The 24,211-nt window shown below is 42.8% G+C and overlaps 1 protein-coding gene across 1 annotated transcript in view; it reads left to right on the forward strand.

The window, feature by feature from the left end:
- dock1 (dedicator of cytokinesis 1) overlaps nucleotides 1–24,211 on the forward strand; it is an 815,700-nt gene that overhangs the window by 786,567 nt on the left and 4,922 nt on the right. The window contains 5 exon segments of the mRNA XM_034193753.1: nucleotides 6,901–7,038; nucleotides 11,809–11,951; nucleotides 17,316–17,514; nucleotides 19,011–19,191; nucleotides 22,907–23,058. Coding sequence (XP_034049644.1) covers nucleotides 6,901–7,038; nucleotides 11,809–11,951; nucleotides 17,316–17,514; nucleotides 19,011–19,191; nucleotides 22,907–23,058 — 813 coding nt within the window.

A 24,211-nucleotide genomic window follows, 5' to 3' on the forward strand; every position in this document is an offset into this window, starting at 1 on the left:
GGCCCCGAGGAGACGGCAGAACTCCCTCCAGAAACCCGACACAAACTGAGGACCCCGGTCTGAAACAATGTCCTGTGGAAAACCATGAAGACAGAACACATGAGTAAGCATGATTTCAGCGAGTTCCTTAGCAGATGGTAACTTAGACAGAGGCACAAAATGACACATCTTTGACAAACGATCTACTACTGTTAGGATTACCATGTGTCCATTAGATGGCGGAAGGCCAGTGACAAAATCTATGGAAATGTGAGTCCAAGGCTGTTTGGGAATTGACAGAGGCAACAACATACATAGGAGGTCGTGTGGTAGACTTGTGCATGGCACAAACTTGACAGGCATTTACAAACTCTGCAATATCAGTTTCCATACGAGGCCACCAAAACCGTTGCTGCACAACAAACATGGTTTTCTTAATTCCTGGATGGCAGGAAAACCGACTGCTATGCCCCCAATCAATGACCTCCCCCCTGAGGGCTCCTGGGACAAACAATTTCCCCGAAGGACATTCGGCGGGAATAGATTCATTAACAAGTGCGGACCTTACCCGAGTCTCAATTTCCCAGGTGATGGCAGAGATAAAACAAGATGGAGGTAGGATATTACCAGGCTCTACCGGGGCATTAGGACCATCATACTGTCTAAACAATGCGTCAGGTTTTCCGTTCTTAGAACCGGGCCGATAGGTGATGACAAAGTCGAAGCGACTGAAAAATATCGCCCAACGGGCCTGGCGGGCATTGAGGCGCTTAGCCGTGCGTAAATAAGCCAAATTCTTATGATCAGTGTAGACTAGAAATGGCATCTGTGCCCCCTCGAGCCAATGCCACCACTCCTCCAAGGCCACCTTTACCGCCAGCAGTTCCCAGTCGCCGATGCTGTAATTGCGTTCTGCTGCAGTTAACTTACGAGACAGATAGGCACACAGGTGTAGCCTTCTGTCAGTGGGACACATCTGTGACAGAATGGCTCCCACGCCAACGTCAGAAGCATCGACCTCGACCACAAACTGCCGAGCGGGGTCAGGAAGGAGCAGCACCGGGGCTGATGTAAAGCGTTGTTTTAGGACCCTGAATGCCACAATCATCACACTCCAGCGTCCACTTGAACGCTGACAGTCAGCTGTTTATTACGACTTACTGGATGTGGAATGCTTCCGCAATGGCACAGATACATATATTTATAGATTTTTCACACTTATATACAACACTTATTAGTGTTTTTAACAGGCTGCATTTGTCTAATTGCTGTAGGTGCACAAAACCTTCTCACAGCTGGTGCTTTTACCGTGACTGCATCAAAATGAAGAGTTATCACTTAAAAGCGAGTCGTCATAACACAACATCACACATGTGTAAACTTTGGAATTATTCTGTGCCTCAGCTCATTGAAGCACATGCTGGGATGCTTCTAGTAACTACGTCACCTGTCAGAAACACCCGAGTACTCACGAGTACCTTGTTTTCGGTCTCCATAGCGGTTTGCTGTGAATGCCGTATACTTTGAAACCGGTCACGGAAGTGCACAAAGTAATCCCAGTGGCTCATTGGTAATTGTTATGAGTTCAGTTCAGTTCAGTTATGATTTCAGTGTGACATGTCATTTAAGTGTGTGTTAACTCCAGCGGGAGCCGATGAGCCGATCCGTGTATGTGTGTGTGTGTGTGTGTGTGTGTGTGTGTCGGCATGTGCGCGTTTGGAGTCCAAAGCACAGATGGGGGCGTGTCATCTTTTATTATTATTATCATTACTATTTTTTTTTGTTGTTGTTGTTTTTGTATTTATTTATTTATTTAATTATTGTCTTTTAAACTTGTTTTATGTCAAACACGGCACTTGTTGCAGGGGTGAAAGGTGGACGTCTCTTCCCGGTACGGCACACCGCTGCTTTCCCCTCTGCAAACAGGCTGTGCCCAATCAAATTTCTTCTACTTTTATATTGTAGTAACGGGTAACGAAGATGGTTCAGGGAAATGTATCAGAGTAAAAGTATACAATTTATTGAAGAAATGCAGTGAAGTAAAAGTGAAAGTCGCCAGAAATGTAAATAATGTAGTAAAGTACAAAAACGTCAAAATCCTACGTAAGTACAACATCGAGCACCTGCACTTCCAGGTCAAATCTTACCTCAAATGACCTTGCATCAGTTGAGTCCAAGATTTTGATTTTGCTCATTATAAGGAATTTTTTTGACTGTCGCTGTAGCAAGAGAGCCTTCTGTCTTTTGGCACTTTGAAAAAAGTGGTGCACTTGAATTTTTTATTTGCACACAGACTACATTACACACTAACTGGTACCAACTCTCAGACGTCTAATCAGTTGCTGTATGACAGTCACATGAGCCTCAGTTGAGGAAGCATCTCCAAATGTAAGTCCAGTTAAAGTGCTGGAAAGGAACGGCAACTTTTGCAGAAGAAAAGTATACTGTAATTAAAGTGCTCAGTGTGTGAGCCTCCGTGTCTGCCACAATGGGCTTATCTCCGCGCAACCAGCAAGCAGAATTTTGTTGCCATGCCGCCACTCAATCATTCTAAGGTCTATAAAAAGATGTGGGTATCCTGGGAGACGTGAATCCTGCCTGGGCTTTCACTCACGCTGCTTGCGCTCCTCATTTCTAATCTTTATCTTCATTCTGTATTCACTTCTTCATCCTTCCACCAACTCATTACTCCTACCGTTACCCACTTTCACTCTCTCATACCCCCACCCTCACATTTTGCTTCTCTTTCATTCTTTCTCCCCTTCACCCTTTCTGCCAGACTCCCTTCATCCTCTCTTTTTCAAGAGGTCTCAGCGGCAAGGATGGAGGTGCTCAATATCTGGGGAAATCCTCGAATGGTGTGTGTGTGTAGCCTTTTCTCATTTATCTTCCTGCAGCAGAGCTTTGATATGCAGCACAGTAACTAACATTCACCGATTCGCTCATTCTGGATTCAGGGCACTGAGATAAATCCGCGCTATTTCTCCTCAAGACCTTCTCCTCACTCCTCAATTTAGCGTTTGACTGCGTTGTAATACACACGGCTGAGGAACAGCGGACATCTGACTAGGCAGCCGGCGAGGTGATGGATGTGAATTTGTACATTAGTCATTCTTCTTTTGGTAGAAAGACCCGTGCATTGAGACATGTATAAAGACGAGCACGCACAATTTGGCGTTATTACGGTGTGTTGCGTCACGGTACTGAGTTCCTGTGTCGCTGTAGGCTGTTTTGTTGGGGCATCTTACCCTCTGAGATTAGGAAGAAAGGCGAATCAGGAGTTGTAGAGGTTATCACACACACTACCTTGGACTGGCCTGCCAGATTTGAGTTCCATTCCAAACTACTTAAACAGCTCTTTGATTTGTCTTAAAATTTTGTATTTGCTCCCATTTCTTTATATTTCTACAAATCACAGTTATGCAGTTTTTTTTAAAGTATCATCTCAAAGCAATTTGAATTAGACTTGATCAAAGCAATTTTTGGATTAATTGCTAGCAGATAAACAAGCCTCACAAAACAGTGTGCATTTCATCTCACTGTTCTTCCTCAGTGCAGCGCCAAGAGAATGAACAGGGAGCACTTTCTCTGTGTTTGCTGCTGCTTCACCAGCAGTGCCTCAGTGCATTTTTTTTTTAAAGCATATGGACACTCTCCTTCACATCAGATACGCAGCAAGTCAATTTATTCAAACAAATCGTCGTTGGTGTCTCTTCCATGTCACTCTGTTTCATAACCACACGGTCAGTCAATGCTGCCACTGTGCAGGTTTTAAAAACATATTTACACTCTCCTTTGCATCAACTATGCACCAAGTCTGTTTCTGATGGATGGTGCAGGTAATACGCTTCTTATGGCCAATCAAGTAGTGCTTTCCACTTAACAGGGCTGTGAAAACTCTGCGGATCCGCAAAATTAGGCAGATTTCATCATTGGGGGGGTGTGTGTTAGTGTTTAACTCTGTAATTGTGATCGTCACTGAGTTTTTAAAATGTCTATCGCACAGTGTTCCTTTTTTTATTTTTTTTATTTTTTTACGACATCGTGCTAGTTTTATCAGACCGCAGCAGTGTTCAGAATAGTAGTAGTGCTATGTGACTAAAAAGTTTAATCCAGTTTTTGGTATATTTCTTATTCTTACATGGGAAACAAGGTACCAGTAGATTCTCACAAATCCAACAAGACCAAGCATTCATGATATGCACACTCTTAAGGCTATGAAATTGGGCTATTAGTAAAAAAGTAGAAAAGGGGGTGTTCACAATAATAGTAGCATCTGCTGTTGACGCTACAAACTCAAAACTATTATGTTCAAACTGCTTTTTTAGCAATCCTGTGAATCACTAAACTAGTATTTAGTTGTATAACCACAGTTTTTCATGATTTCTTCACATCTGCGAGGCATTAATTTTGTTGGTTTGGAACCAAGAGTTTGCTTGTTTACTGGTGTGCTTGGGGTCATTGTCTTGTTGAAACACCCATTTCAAGGGCATGTCTTCTTCAGCATAAAGCAACATGACCTCTTCAAGTATTTTGACATATCCAAACTGATCCATGATAGCTGGTATGCGATATATAGGCCCAACACCATAGTAGGAGAAACATGCCCATATCATGATGCTTGCACCACTATGCCTATAATTTTTTTGCACCTGCGTATAGGTTTTCCCCTCTCCAATCAACTTTTTAATCAAACTACGCTGTTCTTCTGAACAATGTCTTGAACGTCCCATTTTCCTCAGGCTTTCAAAGAGAAAGCATGTTCAACAGGTGCTGGCTTCATCCTTAAATAGGGGACACCTGATTCACACCTGTTTGTTCCACAAAATTGACAAACTCACTGACTGAATACCACACTACTATTATTGTGAACACCCCCTTTTCTACTTTTTTTTTTTTTTTTTTTTTACTAATAGCCCAATTTCATAGCCTTAGTGTGCATATCATGAATGCTTGGTCTTGTTGGATTTGTGAGAATCTACTGAATCTACTGGTATCTTGTTTCCAATGTAACAATAAGAAATATACTCAAAACCTGGATTAATCTTTTTAGTCACATAGCACTACTATTATTCTGAACACTACTGTAGATACAAATCAGTGTCCTTGGATCCGCGGAGTTTCGAGGAGAAAAAAGCGGTAAGACATTGTGTTGTCCAAACAGGATTTTAAACAAGATTATGTGACTTTTTTCATTAATCTAGACTTTCTTTCATTGGGAAAAAAAGACTGGCTTTGAATGGATTTACATGAATTTACACAAGAGTGTAAATGAGTTTTTATTAATGTAGACTTTTTTCATGGGAAAAGACATTGTGGCTTTGACTGGATTTACAGGAATTTACACAAGAATATGTGGCTTTTTAGTGTAATGTATATTATTGATATTTTACCATGATTTTCAAAATATTCTCGAAGCTTTAGCTGTGGTTTTTGAAATACTTTAACAATCTTTTCAGTCTTCATGAATTTCATGTAGTTTAATTGTTCTGAGTTAATGCATAATTTGATTTACAATTAAAAAGAAAATCATTCCAGGTCCTACTTCCACGTCATATTCTGTTATTTCAACATGATCACCTGCTGGTTCAAATGAAAGGTTGAATGCAGGGTCATTTAAATATGTGCTAATTCTATTCTATGCGGATCAGTGTAGCCTTACACACACACACACACACACCCACACACACACACAGGGGGTTCCACAAAAAGCACAGTTGCAAACAAGACTGAAGCAGAACAATCATTTATCTCATTTATGGTATTTTCATAAAAAATTGTAATTGAAATCAATATTTGACTCTAGATCACAGTGTTGATTTTAAGTCAAGATTTCATTTTAAATCAAATCCTTTTAGATTTGACGATTACCAGTCAGTTGACAACTTTTTGAGATGTGTATTGTGATGTCAACTTTTTTCTTTTAGCACCTCTGCTTAATGCATTTGTTGCTCCCATCCCACTTATTTTCTTCCACTCATTCACTGAATTTAGAACCCATAAGCTACTGTACCTGAGATGAGACAAAAGATCTGCTCTTCAGTTAAGTGTTTTTTTTCCTGGTTTTTAAATGTGCAAAATTGGACAAAAGCACAAAAGTTTGAATAAAATCTGCATTAATGTGATTTATTACTTGGTATTACTTTGCTGCAAGTAAAAAAAAAAAAAAACATAAGCTACTCTTCTTTCACCTTTAAACATACTTCTCTCTCATAGCAATGAAACAGTCTGGGAATATTTTTGCTGTTGCCATGGGAAAGAAAAGGTCTGTTATCACCACAGCTCACTGTAAATGCATTTGTTGGTTCCTGTTGAGTTATTATTCCATTTGTCACTGCTTCACCACAACCAAAGATTACATTTGGCACCAACATAACTAAGAAAAAGAAAAAAAATGCAATTTCAACCAGCAGAGGGGGTGAAAAAAGACCTAGATGCTCAGTTTCCAAGGGATGGCCTTTCTTGTTGTTGCCAGATTTAGCCTGGAGTGCCCACTGATGACAACTGTGGCACTAAGGTTTCCTAATTAGTATTTTTCTGCAATTTGAGCACTTTCATCCTCTCTTTCAAAGAGGAATGAGTGAAAAGCTGCATTGTTTTGGAAAAGGTGCATTGCATTATGTGCATCACAGGTGCAGAGGAATACCCACACATCCAGCTCGCCACCGGCTCGGTCTGGCTGAATGCTTTTTTTTTCATGTGTTGGTGGTGTCATGGCAACAGCCTTCTCTAATATAGTCTCCTCTCACCTGTATGGGGAGTGAAATGCTCTCTACTCTGTGCAAACGCACATGCTGCTGTACACACGGTGACTTTGCAGAGTACACACCAACAAGGGCATTATGGGTATGTCCGAAGATTGATATGTCTCATTGGTTTGTTGGATGGAAAGTTTCTCACCAGCATGTTTTGCTCCTCCAGATCCCACATCTTGCCGAAGGAGTGCGTATCCACGGAGAGAAGGTTACAGAGGCACTGAGGCCTTTCCACGACCGCATGGAGGCCTGTTTCAAGCAGCTGAGGGAGAAGGTGGAGAAACAGTATGGAATAAAGACACTGGTAAGTGAACTTACTTGTAGTTGAACATTTACCACAAAAGAGCAACTCAGTGTGTTCCCTGTCTGTGGGGGCACTGGTGTATCTGACCTGAAAATATCATTAAAATTAGTTTTTCTTTCTCCCGTTTTGTTAAGCCCCAGTCTCACTAAAGGTCCTGTCTTACACCAGGGTCCACTTTCATGAAGCAGTCTAATCTTGTTTAGTGGACTAAACTCACTTAGTTGACTCATCTTTTGACATTAGTCATTGCACAAAGCACTTAGTCGGTTAATGTTTTTAGCCTGGTACAGAGGAAGCTAATTTTATTTTAGCTGACAAAACTTTAGTGTCTTACCTCAAAATAGGCGGCTATCATGTACCACACTTGATGGAGGAGGAAGGAAGGAGAGACTCGTGGCAGGAGTGGGTGTTCCAGGACTGGAATGATCTATTGAAGATGTTTACGGACGCTGAGGTTGGGAGTGCTTCTCCTCTGCTGCGGTGGACCCAGCCATGTTTGTAACAGATGGACGAACCTGGAAGTAAACAAAACAGCGCATTGGAGGTGTTTCTTGGCAATGGCACTCGCGTGGCCGCTATGACTGGAAATCACCGACCAACATAAAACGGCTAATCTACAAGTTTAGCTGTCAATGTGAAACAGAGGTTAGACGGATAATGTTGGCAACTAACCTTAGTCGACTAAGTAAGCTTAGTAGACCAAAAGATTAGACTGCTTTATGAAACCGGGCCCTGGTATAAAGCAACACACTGTGTCATTGCTAGTTTTCAATTGAAGAATTTGTCTTTTTTGCATCCACCTTCCAGTCAGTGTATGTACAAATTATTTTTGCACCTAGTTGTGCATTGGTATGATGGCCAGTTAAGTTCAATTTATTTAAATTTTGCTTTTGTTTTTGTACACACAAGTAAGGTCATACCTTACCTACCCTTCAGCAAGCACATTGGGAAAAGTGGTAAGAAAAAACTTGCAACGGTGATTTGAGTAAAGGAAGAAACCTCAAGCAGACATGACTCAGTGGCGTGACCATCTGCATTAGCCTAACTAACAGTAGCAAAATGACAAATAAAATGAAAGAACAAAAAAAAGTCAAACATACAGAGGCTGAAATGTTCCAGTTAATCAACCATATAGATTTTAGAGTCCGGTGGTCGCAACAACCACTGGACCTACAACCCTGCTCAAAAGACAACCAAACATTAAAGTCTTAAAATGAGGTAGTGTATTTTCCAGACTGTATGTTGCATTGGGGGCGGCATGGTGGATTAGTGGTTAGCACTGTTGGCTCTCAACAAGAATATTGTGGGATCACTTCCCCCTGGTCTTTTCTCTGTGGAGTTTGCAAGTTCTCTCCATGTTCTAGTGTTAATGTTTGATCTTACCCTTGTGAAATGTCTTAGGGTGACTTATGTTGTGAATGGGCATGACATAAATAAAATGAAAACTGTTATTGACACAAAACGGCCTTATTTTGGAAGAAGACATCTGAAAATACTTTAATTCCTTATTGTGGAAATTACTGAATAAACACAGCATTGTTAAAGAAGTCCCTCAGTGTTTGTCTGCTTCAGGTGCGTTTTTCAGCCTGAACTCGAGGACGCCAACGCTTTGTCCCACCAACAAGAACAAATGTTTTAAAACCTGAAAGCATCACAGCGTTCCATTTATTCACGCCAGCATTCAGCCATCCATCATCTCTTCAGTATTCTGCTTGCGAAGAAAATAAATCCTAATAATGATCCACCAAGACACAAACAAAAAAAAGTTAAATTACACTGTGTGGACTCTGTGTGGACAAAAAGCCAATACAATGCACAACTTATGTAAATGGTGTATAGTTGACCTGACCTAAATTGGCGCCACATAACAGCTTACACGATGACGTGCATCTTGATGTCTACCATGCTCCACCTACCAAACAAAGGGTACTGCTGGCAGTAGAAATGTAAGCCAAGCCATGCTTAACCTGAATCGTACCATACCATTGAGTGCAGAGTTGTTTTTTTTATTATTGTTTGCTGTTTTTATGGCACTGTATGTGTATTGCTATGTTTAATTAACCATCGTTCAGACCTAAAATGTTTGCTAGTGAACACACATGAAAAACACATTTTAGGTATTCCTGTGTCCATTGTTCAATCAAGTTGCTCCTTTAAAAAGTAAAGAACAGGTGTTTGACTAAGTTTATGTGCAGCAGGACAGAAAACTGAACAAAACCCTTTAATCCACGTTTTTCCTTCACTTTATATGGCTTTTTCTTTTCCATGGAAACCTGCACCATCTCCTTGAATATTCCATCGGGACAGACGTCAGCAGACAAAAACCCTGTTCGCCTCTCTTAACCCCTGCTTCACCTGTTCTGCGGCACCAGAGAAGGATGTTCTGAGAGTAAACAAAGTTTCTATGCAGTCATTGCTGCAATCATATTTTGCGCGAATATTTGTTTGGACCCAGAAGTTGAATTCACGTGTAGCATGACGTCGTGGCTTGACACGGATTGCAAAGTGGAGCTGGCCACTCTCCAAATGCACTTGCACATTTGATTGTACACTGTAGATCAAGATAGGGGCCCATATGGTGCCCCATCCTGTCCCCTAAGGTGGAAAATGCAGAATGGTATGTTAGTTTAATGTCACTAGCTGGGTTTTTTTATGGGAGAATTTCAGCTTTGCCCTTCACACTGATGTTGAGTAACATCTCATGATGTCTCACTCTCTACAAAGGTAAAGATTCACACCCAGATATAGACTGAACACTTCACCCACAGCAAAGACGCATTTTGACACTGAGCTAAAGAAGCACAATTTCACTCACTCAACCAGCTCCTGCCTGACTGAATGACTTTCATATAAAGTAAATTATGAGTCGCACCAAGAGATCAGCACATCAAACAGACTGCCAACTGGCAGGTGTAAATTCACTTTAAAAGCGTTTCCCAAGGACAGGAAAGAATGGACTGTACTATTCAGTGAAGAAGGTAGCTCTGTTTTCCATTGTTTTATATAACATTTTTTATATTAAACGTTAGTCTGTCATTGTCGAGGAAAGCAGCTAAATTGTGTTCAGCAGTAAGATTTATTAACAAATCGTTTGTACTCTTCACAGCACAAAATGTCATATGTTTTCACAGTCTGCGGACAAAGCACTTAATTAGCTTGATGTTCTACGATGTCATCTGAAGTTTGGTTTACACCACCCAGAGCTAAGTGTGTGTGTGTGTGTGTGTGTGTGTGTGTGTGTGTGTGTGTGTGTGTGTGTGTGTGTGTGTGTGTGTGTGTGTGTGTGTGTGTGTGTGTGTGTGTGTGTGTGTGTGTATATATATATATATATATATATATGTATATTTATACGAGGTCTGTCCATAAAGTATCGTACCTTTTTATTTTTTTCAAAAACTATATTGATTTCATTCATATGTTTTTACGTCAGACATGCTTGAACCCTCGTGCGCATGCGTGAGTTTTTCCACGCCTGTCGGTGACGTCATTCGCCTGTGAGCACGCCTTGTGGGAGGAGTGGTCCCGCCCCCTCATCGGATTTTCATTGTCTGGAAATGGTGGAATGAAAAGGACTTTTTTTCCATCAGAATTTTTTCAGAAGCTGTTAGAGACTGGCACCTAGAAACCATTCGAAAAATGTATCTGACTTTCAGTGAAAATTTTACGGGCTTCACAGAGAATAAGGACTTTAACTACAGCTTTAAGGACCCCTTTAAGGACGGTCGGTGCGCCGCGCTGCGAGTTGCGACGATGCGGCACAAACCACTGGATCATTTCTAAGCTGATGGCTCTGTGGATACGAGGCCGTCGTGTGCTCTTTCTCTGGTTATCACAAGACCTGGACATCAGCCATTTTCTGGCAGATTTCACTTTTAACAAGAGATTTTGTCATGGAAAGCCGCGCGGAGGCTTCGCACATCACGACTGATTCGCTGATGAAGCGAGACAAAGGAACACCTCCGTTTCGGAGTGTTAGAGGACAAGTTGGGACATGTCTATCTCAGCTTTCAGTGCTTACCAGTCGAGTGAGTATAAAAGAACTTGTGGAGAGCTGGACATGTCCCAACTTGTCCTCTAACACTCCGAAACAGAGGTGTTCCTTTGTCTCGCTTCATCAGCGAATCGGTTGTGATGCGCGAAGCCTCCGCGCGGCTTTCCATGACAAAATCTCTTGTTAAAAGTGAAATCTGCCGGAAAATGGCTGATGTCCAGGTCTTGTGATAACCAGAGAAAGAGCACACGACGGTCTCGTATCCACAGAGCCATCAGCTTAGAAATGATCCAGTGGTTTGTGCCGCATCGTCGTAGCTCGCAGCGCGGCGCACCGACCGTCCTTAAAGGGGTGTAGTTAAAGTCCTTATTCTCTGTGAAGCCCGTAAAATTTTCACTGAAACCCAGATACATTTTTCGAATGGTTTCTAGGTGCCAGTCTCTAACAGCTTCTGAAAAAATTCTGATGGAAAAAAAGTCCTTTTCATTCCGCCATTTCCAGACAATGAAAATCCGACGAGGGGGCGGGACCACTCCTTCCACAAGGCGTGCTCACAGGCGAATGACGTCACCGACAGGCGTGGAAAAACTCACGCATGCGCACGAGGGTTCAAGCATGTCTGACGTAAAAACATATGAATGAAATCCATATAGTTTTTAAAAAAAATAAAAAGGACTGTTAATTTATGGACAGACCACGTATATAGGTATTTTCAAAGCCTGAAAAGTTACTGAGGTTTTGTTTTTTATGCGTGTTTTTGTTTTTCCCTGCTGTGTCAGCCGGCGGCAGATGAACGTCGGGGGCCCCGTCCTCCCTCCATGGTGCGCTCCTTCACGATGCCCTCCTCCCAGAGGCCTCTGTCAGTGGCTTCAGTCACCTCCATCTCCTCTGACACCTCCCCCTCCAGGCCCGGCTCAGATGGGTAACACCCAACTCACCACTTTAGAAGGACATAAAATTGGACCATGCAGCCTCTGTGGCTGGTAGCAAAATATTTTGATTACTGTAACAATCTTTGCTGCCTTTCAGATAACTGATCACATCAACACTTCCACAACAAACATTTGTAAAATAATTTTTTGAAAATGTCCACATTACAGAAAAATCTGGAACATTTTCCCCTGCTTCCAAATGAATTACTTTTTAAAAATAAATTCCTTAAATTAAAGGTATATTACAGTAATATAAAACAAAATTCTAAATATTATACAATTGTGTAGGTATACAATTTATATATATGATGCATCATTGATTAATAGTATCATACTTTCATGTTTTCTAAATAATGATGTACAGTGGTCCCTTGTTTATCGCGGGAGTTACGTTCTAAAAATAGCCCGCGATAGGCGAAATCCGCGACGTAGTCAGCATTATTTTTTTTACAATTATTATAGATGTTTTAAGGCTGTAAAACCCCTCACTACACACTTTATACACATTTTTCTATAAATAATTATGATGGCTTTTAGAACTAACGAATTTAATTGTAACGATCAACCTACGAGGTTGGACACATAAGAAATTATTAATAGTGACTCACCAGTATTTCACAGTTCCTCTGACAGCGCCTCGGCGTCCTGGCGCCACTCCGCAGCGTGTTTTTCCACTGAGTCACACCTCGATGCAGGTGTCTTTTTCCGAGTGAAGAACACAGTTATGGGTAGTTGTTGAAGCTCTTTTTTTCTTCTGGCCGAGAAGATTCTTATAAACAGACACACGCAGAACACAATGCGTGTGCTCTTTTTTCGCTCACTGCCTCCGGTGTTACCGTTGCGGGACAGATACGGGACCCGCAAAGAATCCAAGTCATTTAAAACATATAAACTTCTTTCAGTGGCCACGGAGCTCTGCTGCTGCAGTTACCGAGACCATGCAGTGCTGCGGATTTTTCCGCAAGAATTCTATCCTTGCGGGCTGCTGGAGCGCTCTGCATCAAAACAGCGAGCGTAGTCTCTGGACCTGTTGCCAGATTTTGGCCGCAACGCTGCACAGCAGACAGTGGGGCAGTGTGAGTGGCCCACTGCAGCGTAAGCGCATCAGAGGCAGTGAGAGCAATCGCGGTGATGCCGACCGGCCCGCCTGATGAGGACGCAGAACACAATGCGCTGTTAAAAAAAAGAAGCATGCAAAATTGCACAAAAAAAAAAAATCCACAAAACTGCGAGGCCGCGAAAGGTGAACCGCGATATAGCGAAGAACCACTGTATATACTTGTGAATACAATAATTTTAAATTAAAACATTACAATTTAAATATATTAATTTGTAATTTAATTTAAAATGTAAAATTTGTAAATATTTTGTACTATACTCAACAAAAATATAAACGCAACACTTTTGGTTTTGCTCCCATTTTGTATGAGATGAACTCAAAGATCTAAAATTTTTTCCACATACACAATATCACCATTTCCCTCAAATATTGTTCACAAACCAGTCGAAATCTGTAATAGTGAGCACTTCTCCTTTGCTGAGATAATCCATCCCACCTCACAGGTGTGCCATACCAAGATGCTGATTAGACACCATGATTAGTGCACAGGTGTGCCTTAGACTGCCCACAATAAAAGGCCACTCTGAAAGGTGCAGTTTTGTTTTATTGGGGGGGGATACCAGTCAGTATCTGGTGTGACCACCATTTGCCTCATGCAGTGCAACACATCTCCTTCGCATCATCCATGAAGAGAACACCTCTCCAACGTGCCAAACGCCAGCGAATGTGAGCATTTGTCCACTCAAGTCGGTTACGACGACGAACTGGAGTCAGGTCGAGACCCCGATGAGGACGACGAGCATGCAGATGAGCTTCCCTGAGACGGTTTCTGACAGTTTGTGCAGAAATTCTTTGGTTATGCAAACCGATTGTTCCAGCAGCTGTCCGAGTGGCTGGTCTCAGACGATCTTGGAGGTGAACATGCTGGATGTGGAGGTCCTGGGCTGGTGTGGTTACACGTGGTCTGCGGTTGTGAGGCTGGTTGGATGTACTGCCAAATTCTCTGAAACGTCTTTGGAGACCACTTATGGTAGAGAAATGAACATTCAATACACGAGCAACAGCTCTGGTTGACATTCCTGCTGTCAGCATGCCAATTGCACGCTCCCTCAAATCTTGCAACATCTGTGGCATTGTGCTGTGTGATAAAACTGCACCTTTCAGAGTGGCCTTTTATTGTGGACAGTCTAAGGCACACCTGTGCACTAATCATGGTGTCTAATCAGCATCTTGGTATGGCACACCTGTGAGGTGGGATGGATTATCTCAGCAAAGGAGAAGTGCTCACTATCACAGATTTCGACTGGTTTGTGAACAATATTTGAGGGAAATGGTGATATTGTGTATGTGGAAAAAATTTTAGATCTTTGAGTTCATCTCATACAAAATGGGAGCAAAACCAAAAGTGTTGCGTTTATATTTTTGTTGAGTATATTTTAAGGCCCCTTCACACATAACACGATTCAAGCTGACTGGCGCACAAAGGAGGAATTGCATGCCACTTGTGAAAAATCGGAGCTGCCTCAAACGCCTCATACAGCTGTTGCCGCAACTATTCACGCACACAAGCGGCCGAAAGACAGCGAATGCCCTGCAAGTGCTCATTCGACCCCTCTCTCTGCAGGTGTCGGCCAAATTCCAGGTGCCACACACAAACATCTAACACCGCTCACCGGGCACTTAGAAAAGGCGGGGCTATTCGCACTCCTGGCACAATAGTCTGTGAAATATGTCTAAGTGCCCCATGAGTGTGGCATGACCTAGCAACACACATGTGGCATGCCAGAGTGTCGGCTGCCCCCTCAACACATGTTGCATGCGTGTGTGATTGCTGCCCCGTCACACACTGACAGCTGGAAATGACAGCTCAGTGCACATGATGTGTTACGTTACAAACACAGATACTACAGCCAGGACAGGTATATAAATAATTATTACAATAACTATATGCATAATTACATATCGAATAACTAAAATGAATGATCACAGAAACAGAGAGTGACACTTTGTTCTATGTGCTGCACGAACAGGTGGGTGTGGCCCTAAACAAGGGGGAGTCAATTGCCACTCGTGAAAAATCGGAGCTGCCTCAAATACCTCGCACACCAGTGGCCGAAAGACTGCGATACCCATTCCACCCCTCTCTCGGCAGTTGTTGGCCAAATTCCAGGTGCCACACATGAACATCTAATACTGCTTGCTGGACACTTAGAAAGGTGGAGCTATGGGCACTCCTGGTACGAGTAGAGAGCAGTTGACCACATTCAATCTGTTTGTGAAAATTGTCTAAGTGCCCCACGAGTGCGGCGTAACCAAGCAACGCACATGGGTGTGTCTGTGCCAAACTCCTCCCCCAACATGTGGCGTGCCAGTGTGTCGGCTCTCCCCTCAACACGTGCAGTGCGTGTGTATCGCGCTGCCTTGATATTTATGTACAGACGAGATCACATGGGGACCGGCCAGCCACGTCTGAGCACACACAGCACAGCAAGGCACCTCTCAGCTGATCACCAGCCAGCCACTCACTGACAGCTGGAAATGACGCCTGGCTCGGTGCACACAACGTGTTAAATTGAAAACACAGAGAACAGAGCCAGGACAAGTATATGAATAATTACTACAATAACTACATACACCATTACATAACAAATAACTAAAAGGAAAAATCACAGAACACAGAAACACAATGTGACACTTTGTTCTGTGGCCTGAACAAACAGGTGGGCGTATCTGCACACAGCAGTAGCTGTTGAGATCTTTGGACCTGGACATCACAGCTGATTAGCACGTACAGTGTTTTGAATGACATGACCTTACAACTCTACGCCATGAGGCGCGTGCGTGTGCCACCTGTCCTCACGTGGAAATACATAAAAAGATATATTGCTTTTGCTACGGGCTGGAGCGGCTGTTCAGCGCACACAATGGCAGGCTGCTCAAAGTGAAAAGGACTGTGGTGAAAAGAACCGTCTGATCATGTGTACACTCAGCTGGTGGTCTGATTGTCTCGTCACCCATGTGAGCTCTGGTCCACAGGGCGCTCACTGGGCACGTGCAGCGCTCGCTGGACAGGTAGGTCCAGCAGATGTGGACATAAGTGTGCACTGCTTCATTCATGTCATTTCATGACTCTACGTCTCTGACCATGGGTCATATACAGAGGAACAGAAGGATCATACTTGTACTGTCCACTCTGTAAGAGGGATTCGATAAATTACAATCTTTTTTTTATGGTGTGTGTTTTGTTTTGTTTTTTGTTTGTTTTTTCTCCACAGCAGCGACGTCCGTGGACAAAGGGGGGCCGTGTCCCCCTGTGACGTGCAGCTGTTCAGATGTCTGTGCTGGAAAGTGAGGAACACCTGTATTGGTTTGTAGGATATGAAGTCGCATAACTACAGCGTGACACACGGATGTCGGCTTGCTGTCCTTGTGTGGACATAAATTAAAACACATATTGCTTCAGGTGACCGAAATGTCAGCGCACCGCAGTGCTGGTGAATATCTTGCCATGCAGGCAATCACCCCACGAGACACCCCCTCGAGACACGTGTCACTGTGGGATTTCCCCACATTATAATAATTAAAACACATATCACATTTGCAGCAAATCACTGCATGATAGATATGCCATGACAGCTGATGTGTTCATGTTGTGAGAGCCCGGCTCTTCATGAGATGGGAACCGGCCAGCTCTTCATGAGAGGATCACATCGAGTAATTCATGTAAAACATTAAAAGGAGAACAGTAATCCCTGTCATTTCATTACTTCCTGGTGTACGTCAAGGTGGAGGCCAAATCCGCTCTTTGTAATAGGAATTAAGTATTATGAATTGTGGTGTTTTGTTTTTTTTCCTCCACTGCTGTGTGCGCGACTTTCCATGTGCTTGCACTGTGTTCATGCATGCGAACACGAGCGTGCATAAAACCATCGCCGTAGTATCGTGCACTCCTGTCCGACCATCCGTCCCTCCCAACAGCAGGTGGAATGTTTCTGCGTCTTTCGTGTTATGTGTAAAGGGGCCCTTAGTGTAATTAAAAGATAAAATAAGAATAATCACTGTATATTTGTATATGTATACATATGTTCATGTATATATATATGTGTATATATATGTGTGTGTGTGTGTGTGTGTGTGTGTGTGTAAAATTTCTAAATTAAACATATTGTGCTATTTTAAGATAAGGTGTATTTGAAGATCATAATATGTAATAAATTAATTTGATATAAATGTAATTTCTAATTTAGTTGAAAATATAAATGTGTAAATATTGTAATCAAATTGTTTCCTCCAGCTTTGCCATGGAGCCTCTCTTGCCAAAGAAACTACACACCAAGTCTCAGGACAAACTAGACCGGGACGAGCCCGAGAGAGAGCGCAAGGACAAAAAGAAGGAGAAGAGGAACAGCAAGCATCAGGAGGTGTTTGACAAAGAGATGAAGACCACGGAGATCGCTCTGCAGCCCGCCGAAGCTGTCATACTGTCAGAGACGGTACTGATTTAAAAAATAAATAAATAAATAAATAAAAATAATAATTTATATATATATATATATATATAGATATATATATATATATATAGATATATATATAATGCAATGCTAAAATACCATCGGCTGTATGAGCATATAAATAGGAAGCAGAATGACCTGTTAATAGGCAACAGATCTGTTAAAATAGGTCAAATAGGTCAATGTTAACCATATTTGTACTTGTCCACGGTCCGTTTCCCAAGAATGAATGAAAGAATGCTCTCTGTGAATTTGAAGACCGTGGCAGTAATAGGACTGGAGTTATGCAGCGCACAGACAGATGGACAGACGCACGCACGCACGCAACGTCATAATACCCGATGCCCATATTTTGGCCTCGGGTAAAAATGACATCAGTAAGGAATTTGGTCATTTGTGTCTTCATCGATTGTTAGTCTGTTGTTTTAACTTTCCTGCAGTAACACTCCATCTTGTGTTTTTCTGCTTCATTTTTGTTTGTATTTTATTCTGTACCACTCTATGATCTGTATAACGGCCTAAAATTTGCACCATTAGGACAAATTTTATTGTGTGTACACACAATAACATAATTTTGCAGACAGATTGGCATGAAATTGATTGAGTGTATTCACATTTACACAAGCTGAAGGATTAACATTTTCTTCTATAACTTTTCTATACTTTTAACTTTTTAGATGTATGGTTACCGTAACGGTACATCAAACAGTTCGTATATCGAAACACCGCTGCGCGCTCACTGTTTCTCCATCTTTGCCATCCCTCTGCTCTGCTCGCTCCCCTCCCCAACACCACTGCTTTTTGCGTGCCCCGGGGGAATGCTAACAGCGTTAAGATAAGTGATCCAAAGCAGGCCTGTGGCAGCGGCGGAGCCGTCTGGCTTGCTGGAGAAGTCTCCCGCCCCAAGGGTCAAGGATATGTGGAAACCAAGTAGTTGTGGGAGCAGATTGTCGCATGCTGGCATATGTTCATTTTCTCTGAAGGCCGGGAAAAAGATCATATGGCTTTTTTGTTTTGTGCTGTTTTCCACTCTTGCCTGTCTCCTGTGTGGCTGTTTTAGTTTGTTCAATTACAAAGCTGTCCGTGGCCTACGGAGCAGAATAGCCCTGAGGATGTATCTTTTCATATTCAAATTCCTTCCTTAATAAAGCTGGCAGAATCCGCCCATTCATAGAAACAATTATTTGTAACCATACGTAAGATATTGCAACTCAGCGAACACATTTATCCAAAGGCTTTTTCTTTTAGAAATACAAATTGCTGAATTACTGCATGTGATGATACACTCTTAACAATCCCAAAGGAGCTGTGAAAGGTGTTTTCATCTTTAAATGATGTGTTATTGATCTTCTGTTGTGTTGTTTTATTGTACATGGAGCTTGTTTGCTACAATAAATTAAATTTTCTTTACTACGTATTTCATGCTTTGGTGCCATTGAGCCTAAACGTTTTCTCGTGTTTGTTGTGTGATCACACAGGTCAGCCCCCTGCGACCGCAGAGACCAAGGAGTCAAGTTCTCATTCCGATGGGCGTAGATCGGCGCCTCTCGGTGTCCCCCGGACCTCCTCCTCCTTCCTCCTCCAGTGTCTCTTCATCCCCGGGGCCTCCACCCATCACTCCCAGGAGCAAGCTCTCCTATAACCCGCACACTGCCTCCAGTAAGGGCAGCCTTTATTTATTTTCCTCCTTTGCTCTCATTCTCATTCCCACCCACGCTCGAGCACTTAAGCGGTCATAATGTCTTCAGAGTTTCACAGGAGCTTCATGATCTCTGCAGATCTCGTTTGTTTCCCTCCGCTGTTTGAGTCTGTTGCATCACTCTTACCACAAGCTCTCTGCATTGAAACACATGATTGTTCAGTTCCTAAGGCATGACTGTTATGTACAATACAAGATATATTTCTGTGAAATGGCCATTCCAGTCACATGTCAGCAGAACACATTCATCTCCAAGCTTATTGCCTTTGTCTCGATGAAGACTATGGGAGACTCAGTCAATGTGAGCTGTAGTTTTGTGGAGCTTTGAGCTTATGCCCTGCAAATGAAAAGCACTATTGAAAAGAAGTTCTTTTATCAGTTACAATCACAGTTCACCGATTAAAAGGGTGTTCATTACCTTACGAGAAAATGTCTTATAATGATGTTTTTCCATTACATTTTAATCAGGCATGAGAATTCCTCATGGATCTGCTTATGGCCAAGAGTGCGCTAGACCGGCATCCTGCCACAAATACAGTGATTTATACATGGATCGTATGCAACATTTTATAATAATTTGTCTGTATAGTTTATTTCAGCCAGTCAGCATAACTTTTATAGTCATCTGCCATGACATCATCTCAGCGTGGCCAATTGAGATGATGTCATGGCTGATGATTGATTGGTAGTTATGCTGTAATAATGCTGATGATTGTCTGAAATCTAACTCTGTCGACCCATGAAAATGGGTCTTTCTTGGGTGACACCCTCTCAGTCACTGGCATTGTATATCTTGCTTCACTGTGGACAGTAATGCTGGTGTTCCAACAGTTTCTATTTCATGGGAGACCAGCGCTTTTGTGGTTCCTGACCATCCTAACCAGGTTCCTCTCATCTGATGATAACAGTTTAGGTCTTCTTCCAGATATTGGCAAAGTGGTGACACATCTGACTAACTTGTGCTTTCCCATTGCTCTGAGTATTGGTCAATCCAGTGAGTGCTGTCAAACACATCCTTTTTATGCTGGCAAAAAGAAACTACTAGTTGTAGTCAATCAGCCTAGTCACATTAAAATAATATCATAGAACTTTCAGCACCACTTATTTTTTAGTGGTTTTAGTGAATCTATGTACAGTGGGGAAAATAAGTATTTGACCCCCTGTCAGTTTTGCAGGTTCAGTTTTGCAGGTTGCAAAAATCTAGTAAATCACATTGTATGATTTTAAACAATTAATTTGCATTTTATTGCATAAACTAAGTATTTGACCCCCTAGAGAAAACAGAGTTTAACAATTGGTACAGAAGCATTTGTCTGCCATTACAGAGGTCAGGTGTTTCCTGTAGTTCTTGACCAAGTTTTCACACACAGCAGCAGGGATTTTGGTCCACTCCTCCATACAGATCTTCTCTAGATCTTTCAGGTTTGGAGTTTCAGCTCCCTCCAAAGATTTTCTATTGAGTTCAGGTCTGTAGAGTGGCCAGGCCACTCCAGGACCTTGAAATGCTTTTTACGGAGCCCCTCCTTAGTTGCCCTGGCTGTGTGTTTGGGGTCATTGTCATGCTGGAAGACCCAGCCATGACCCATCTTCAATGCTCTTACTGAGGGAAGGAGGTTGTTTGCCAAAATCTCGCAATACATGACCCCATCCATCCTCCCTTCAATACGGTGCAGTCGTCCTGTCCCCCTTGCAGAAGAGTACCCCCAGAGTATGATGAGTGGAGTTGATTCCAAAAAGCTCTATTCTGGTCTCATCTGACCACATGACCTTCTCCTATGCCTCCTCTGGATCATCCAGATGGTCACTGGTGAACTTCAAACGGGCCTGGACATGTGCTGGCTTGAGCAGAGGGACCTTGGTGCCCTGCAGGATTTTAAACCATGACAGCATCTTGTGTTACTAATGTAATCTTTGTGACTGTGGTCCCAGCTCTCTTCAGGTCATTGACCAGGTCTTCCTGTGTAGTTCTGAGCTTTCTCAGAATCATCCTTACCCCACAAAGTGAGATCTTGCATGGAATCCCAGACCGAGGGAGATTGACAGTCATCTTGTGTTTCTTCCACTTTCTAATAAATAATCATAACAGTTGTTGTCTTCTACCAAGCTGCTTGCCTGTTGTCCTGTAGTCCATCCCAGCCTTGTGCAGGTCTACAGTTTTGTCCCTGGTGTCCTTAGACAGCTCTTTGGTCTTGGCTATGGTGGACAGGTTGGAGTGTGATTGATTGAGTGTGTGAACAGGTGTCTTTTATACAGGTAACAAGTTCAAACAGGTGCAATTAATACAGGTAAAGATTGGTCTAAAATAAAAAGCGAGAAAGGTCAGCATTAGACTTTTTTTAAAGAGGGTGACTAACAGCCTGTTTAAGATTCTGAAGGCCAGAAATCAGTGATCTGTTGATTATTGATAAAACACAGGGGCCAGTAGAGAGGATAACCTTATTAAATAATGAAATGGTGATGATATCAAGTGGGCAGGAGGAAGGCCTTGCAGCCTTCCCAACTCAACAGTACATTGTGTCTGCGTGTCAAAAGAAGCTGAATATTTGAATTGTCCTCTATGCTCAGGTGACTGTCTTGAATCATAACAAAATAACAGAGAGAATTAAATGGTAAACAAATTTTAGCACACAGGAAGAACAACTAAATGGATTTATTTCTGTGAGACTTTTCATTTGATGCAGACGCTCCAAGTGCCTTTTGTTACACCACATGCACCCATTAGCACGCTAGCGTCAGCGTGCTCCCACAGGATGCCTGTCCAGATGAAAATTAGAAGGTTTAATAATTGTTATTCCTCTTCTGCCTTTGAAATGAAAGTATTTTTATTAAATTCTAAGGAAGAGTATTTCCACTCTCACCGCCAAGATAGTGCAAAGCCTGTCCTCCTGACGGGGATGTTGCTGTAACGTTATCATGAGCAGGACTTGCTTATGATTCGGCCCGGACCAGCTTCCCTGCTTCCACAGCTTCTCGCGTCCTTGGAGAATTGGTATCATAGGGTCAGGGGTTAAACTCCCCAGTGAAACATTGAAATCACTAAGGTGCCTCTTAGCAAGGTCCTTAAACCCTGCTTTGCTCCCAGTGTGCAGTCGCGCACCTTGCATGGCAGGACACTGACACGTGTGTGTGTGTGTGTGTGTGTGTGTGTGTGTGTGTGTGTGTGTGTGTGTGTGTGTGTGTGTGTGTGTGTGTGTGTGTGTGTGTGTGTGTGTGTGTGTGTGTGTGTGTGTGTGTGTGTGTGTGTGTGTGTGTGTGTGTGTGTGTGTGTGTGTTTTCTTTGGCCTGACTTTGAGTGCATTGTCCATCTTTGGTTTTAGACGGATTTAGGCTTGTTGGGAAGCGTTTATTGGACGTATCGACTTACATGTACAATAAAATACATTCGAGCACCATTGTTTTCATTTCAGTTTATCCTCTGCTGTGCTCCCGCTCATGATGTACTGATGTGTGCATTTCCAAATTTGTGTTTTCTCTTTGAATATTTTCATCTGTAAAAACCCAAACATTGAACATTTCCTGCCAGTTTTTTATTCCTTCATTGTGACGCACTTGAATTCACTGAAGGTCAACAGTTTGATTTTTTTTTTTTTTTTTTTTTTTTTGTGACTTCTAGCCACATTTTAGAAACATCCTGATGCAGTTTGATGATGAGCTAATTAGCGTCCTCTTGTGCAGATCCGGAGCTGAACGGGATGGGCTGCGTTGACAAGGATAAACCGCCTCCTCCGCTGCCTATGAAAGGCAGCACGGCTGATTACGGCAACCTGGTAGATAATCAAGACTTGACGAGTCCCTCGACGCCGCCTCCTCCAGCGCTGCATCAAAGGGTAGGTGTCTTAATTAGGATTGAGAAGAGAAGAGCTCCGTAATGATGCGCGGCCCTCAAAATGAATCAACAGCGCACTACACACACTTGACATTCAGGTCAAAACAAGCCACTGCCCCCGAACTCCTTTACGATATGTAAGCGTCTCTGCGTGCTTGTTCCACACATAGTAAATTTCTGGGTCGTGGATACGTTGTCAGGTGAGTGCAGGCAGGCAGTGAGTTAGCAGCAAGGTCCTACGCCCTGGCTGTCCACCCCGTTGCTCTTTATTCTCGTTCCTCTGAGTCGACTCGGCACTCGGGCGTGATTGATTGGATGATTAGTTTACCTCTCACGTACATCAGGAGCTTTCCCGCTGTTAATCAGCGGCTCGCCTCTCCACACTCTCTGACGGCTACACGAGCTATCGTCGAGCCTCGCCGCTCTGAGCTCATCTCGTTTGTCAGCTGCCACAGTTGTGGTAAGACGGCGCGCATGCACGCTGTTCAGCAGGCGGCTGGCAGTAATGTCGTGAGTGCAGGTGTTCAGCGATTGGTAGCACGTCTTCATTTGCCCTCCCTGATGGAAACGGAGGGGAAGTTGACTCCTGCTTTAGTCCTGTCGGTTTGAATGCTTTACCCGGGCAGCTTTAGTTCAGTCACCAGACAAAGTTTGGTGCAGTGGTGCCTGACAGCGTTCCTGCTCAGCTTTTCTTGGTTTTGTTTTTGTTTGCATTTTTTTTTTTTTTACCAAACTGAAGCAGAGTGCTTTTCAAAGCACTCTGCTTCCCAATCGTTTGTATTTTCCAAGTTTGATCTGCAGTTGCAGACTTACATTGCCTCCTTGGGTTTTCTGGACTTTTGCCTGCTTCAGATGCTCTCTGTTTTTGACCTTTTGCTGTTTCTGCGATTAATCCATCTGCCTGCTCCCTCATGGATGCCTCTGTTCTTCTGCTGACCTCCCACACATGACCATGGGCTGTGTCTGGTATTTTAATAAAGTATGTTGGATTCAGTGTCATGTCTGTTCTCTACATTGGGGGTCACATCTCTGTTCAAGTCATTACAGCACCCTGTGCCTGACTAAAAAAACAACATTGAGATAAAACCCTAAATGTTGTCATCTTTAGGTGCTGATAACAAATTAACAAGTTCTGCTTGCCCTCTTCTTGTCCG

Source organism: Thalassophryne amazonica, chromosome 18 (genome assembly GCF_902500255.1).
Source record: "Thalassophryne amazonica chromosome 18, fThaAma1.1, whole genome shotgun sequence".
NCBI lineage: Eukaryota > Metazoa > Chordata > Actinopteri > Batrachoidiformes > Batrachoididae > Thalassophryne > Thalassophryne amazonica.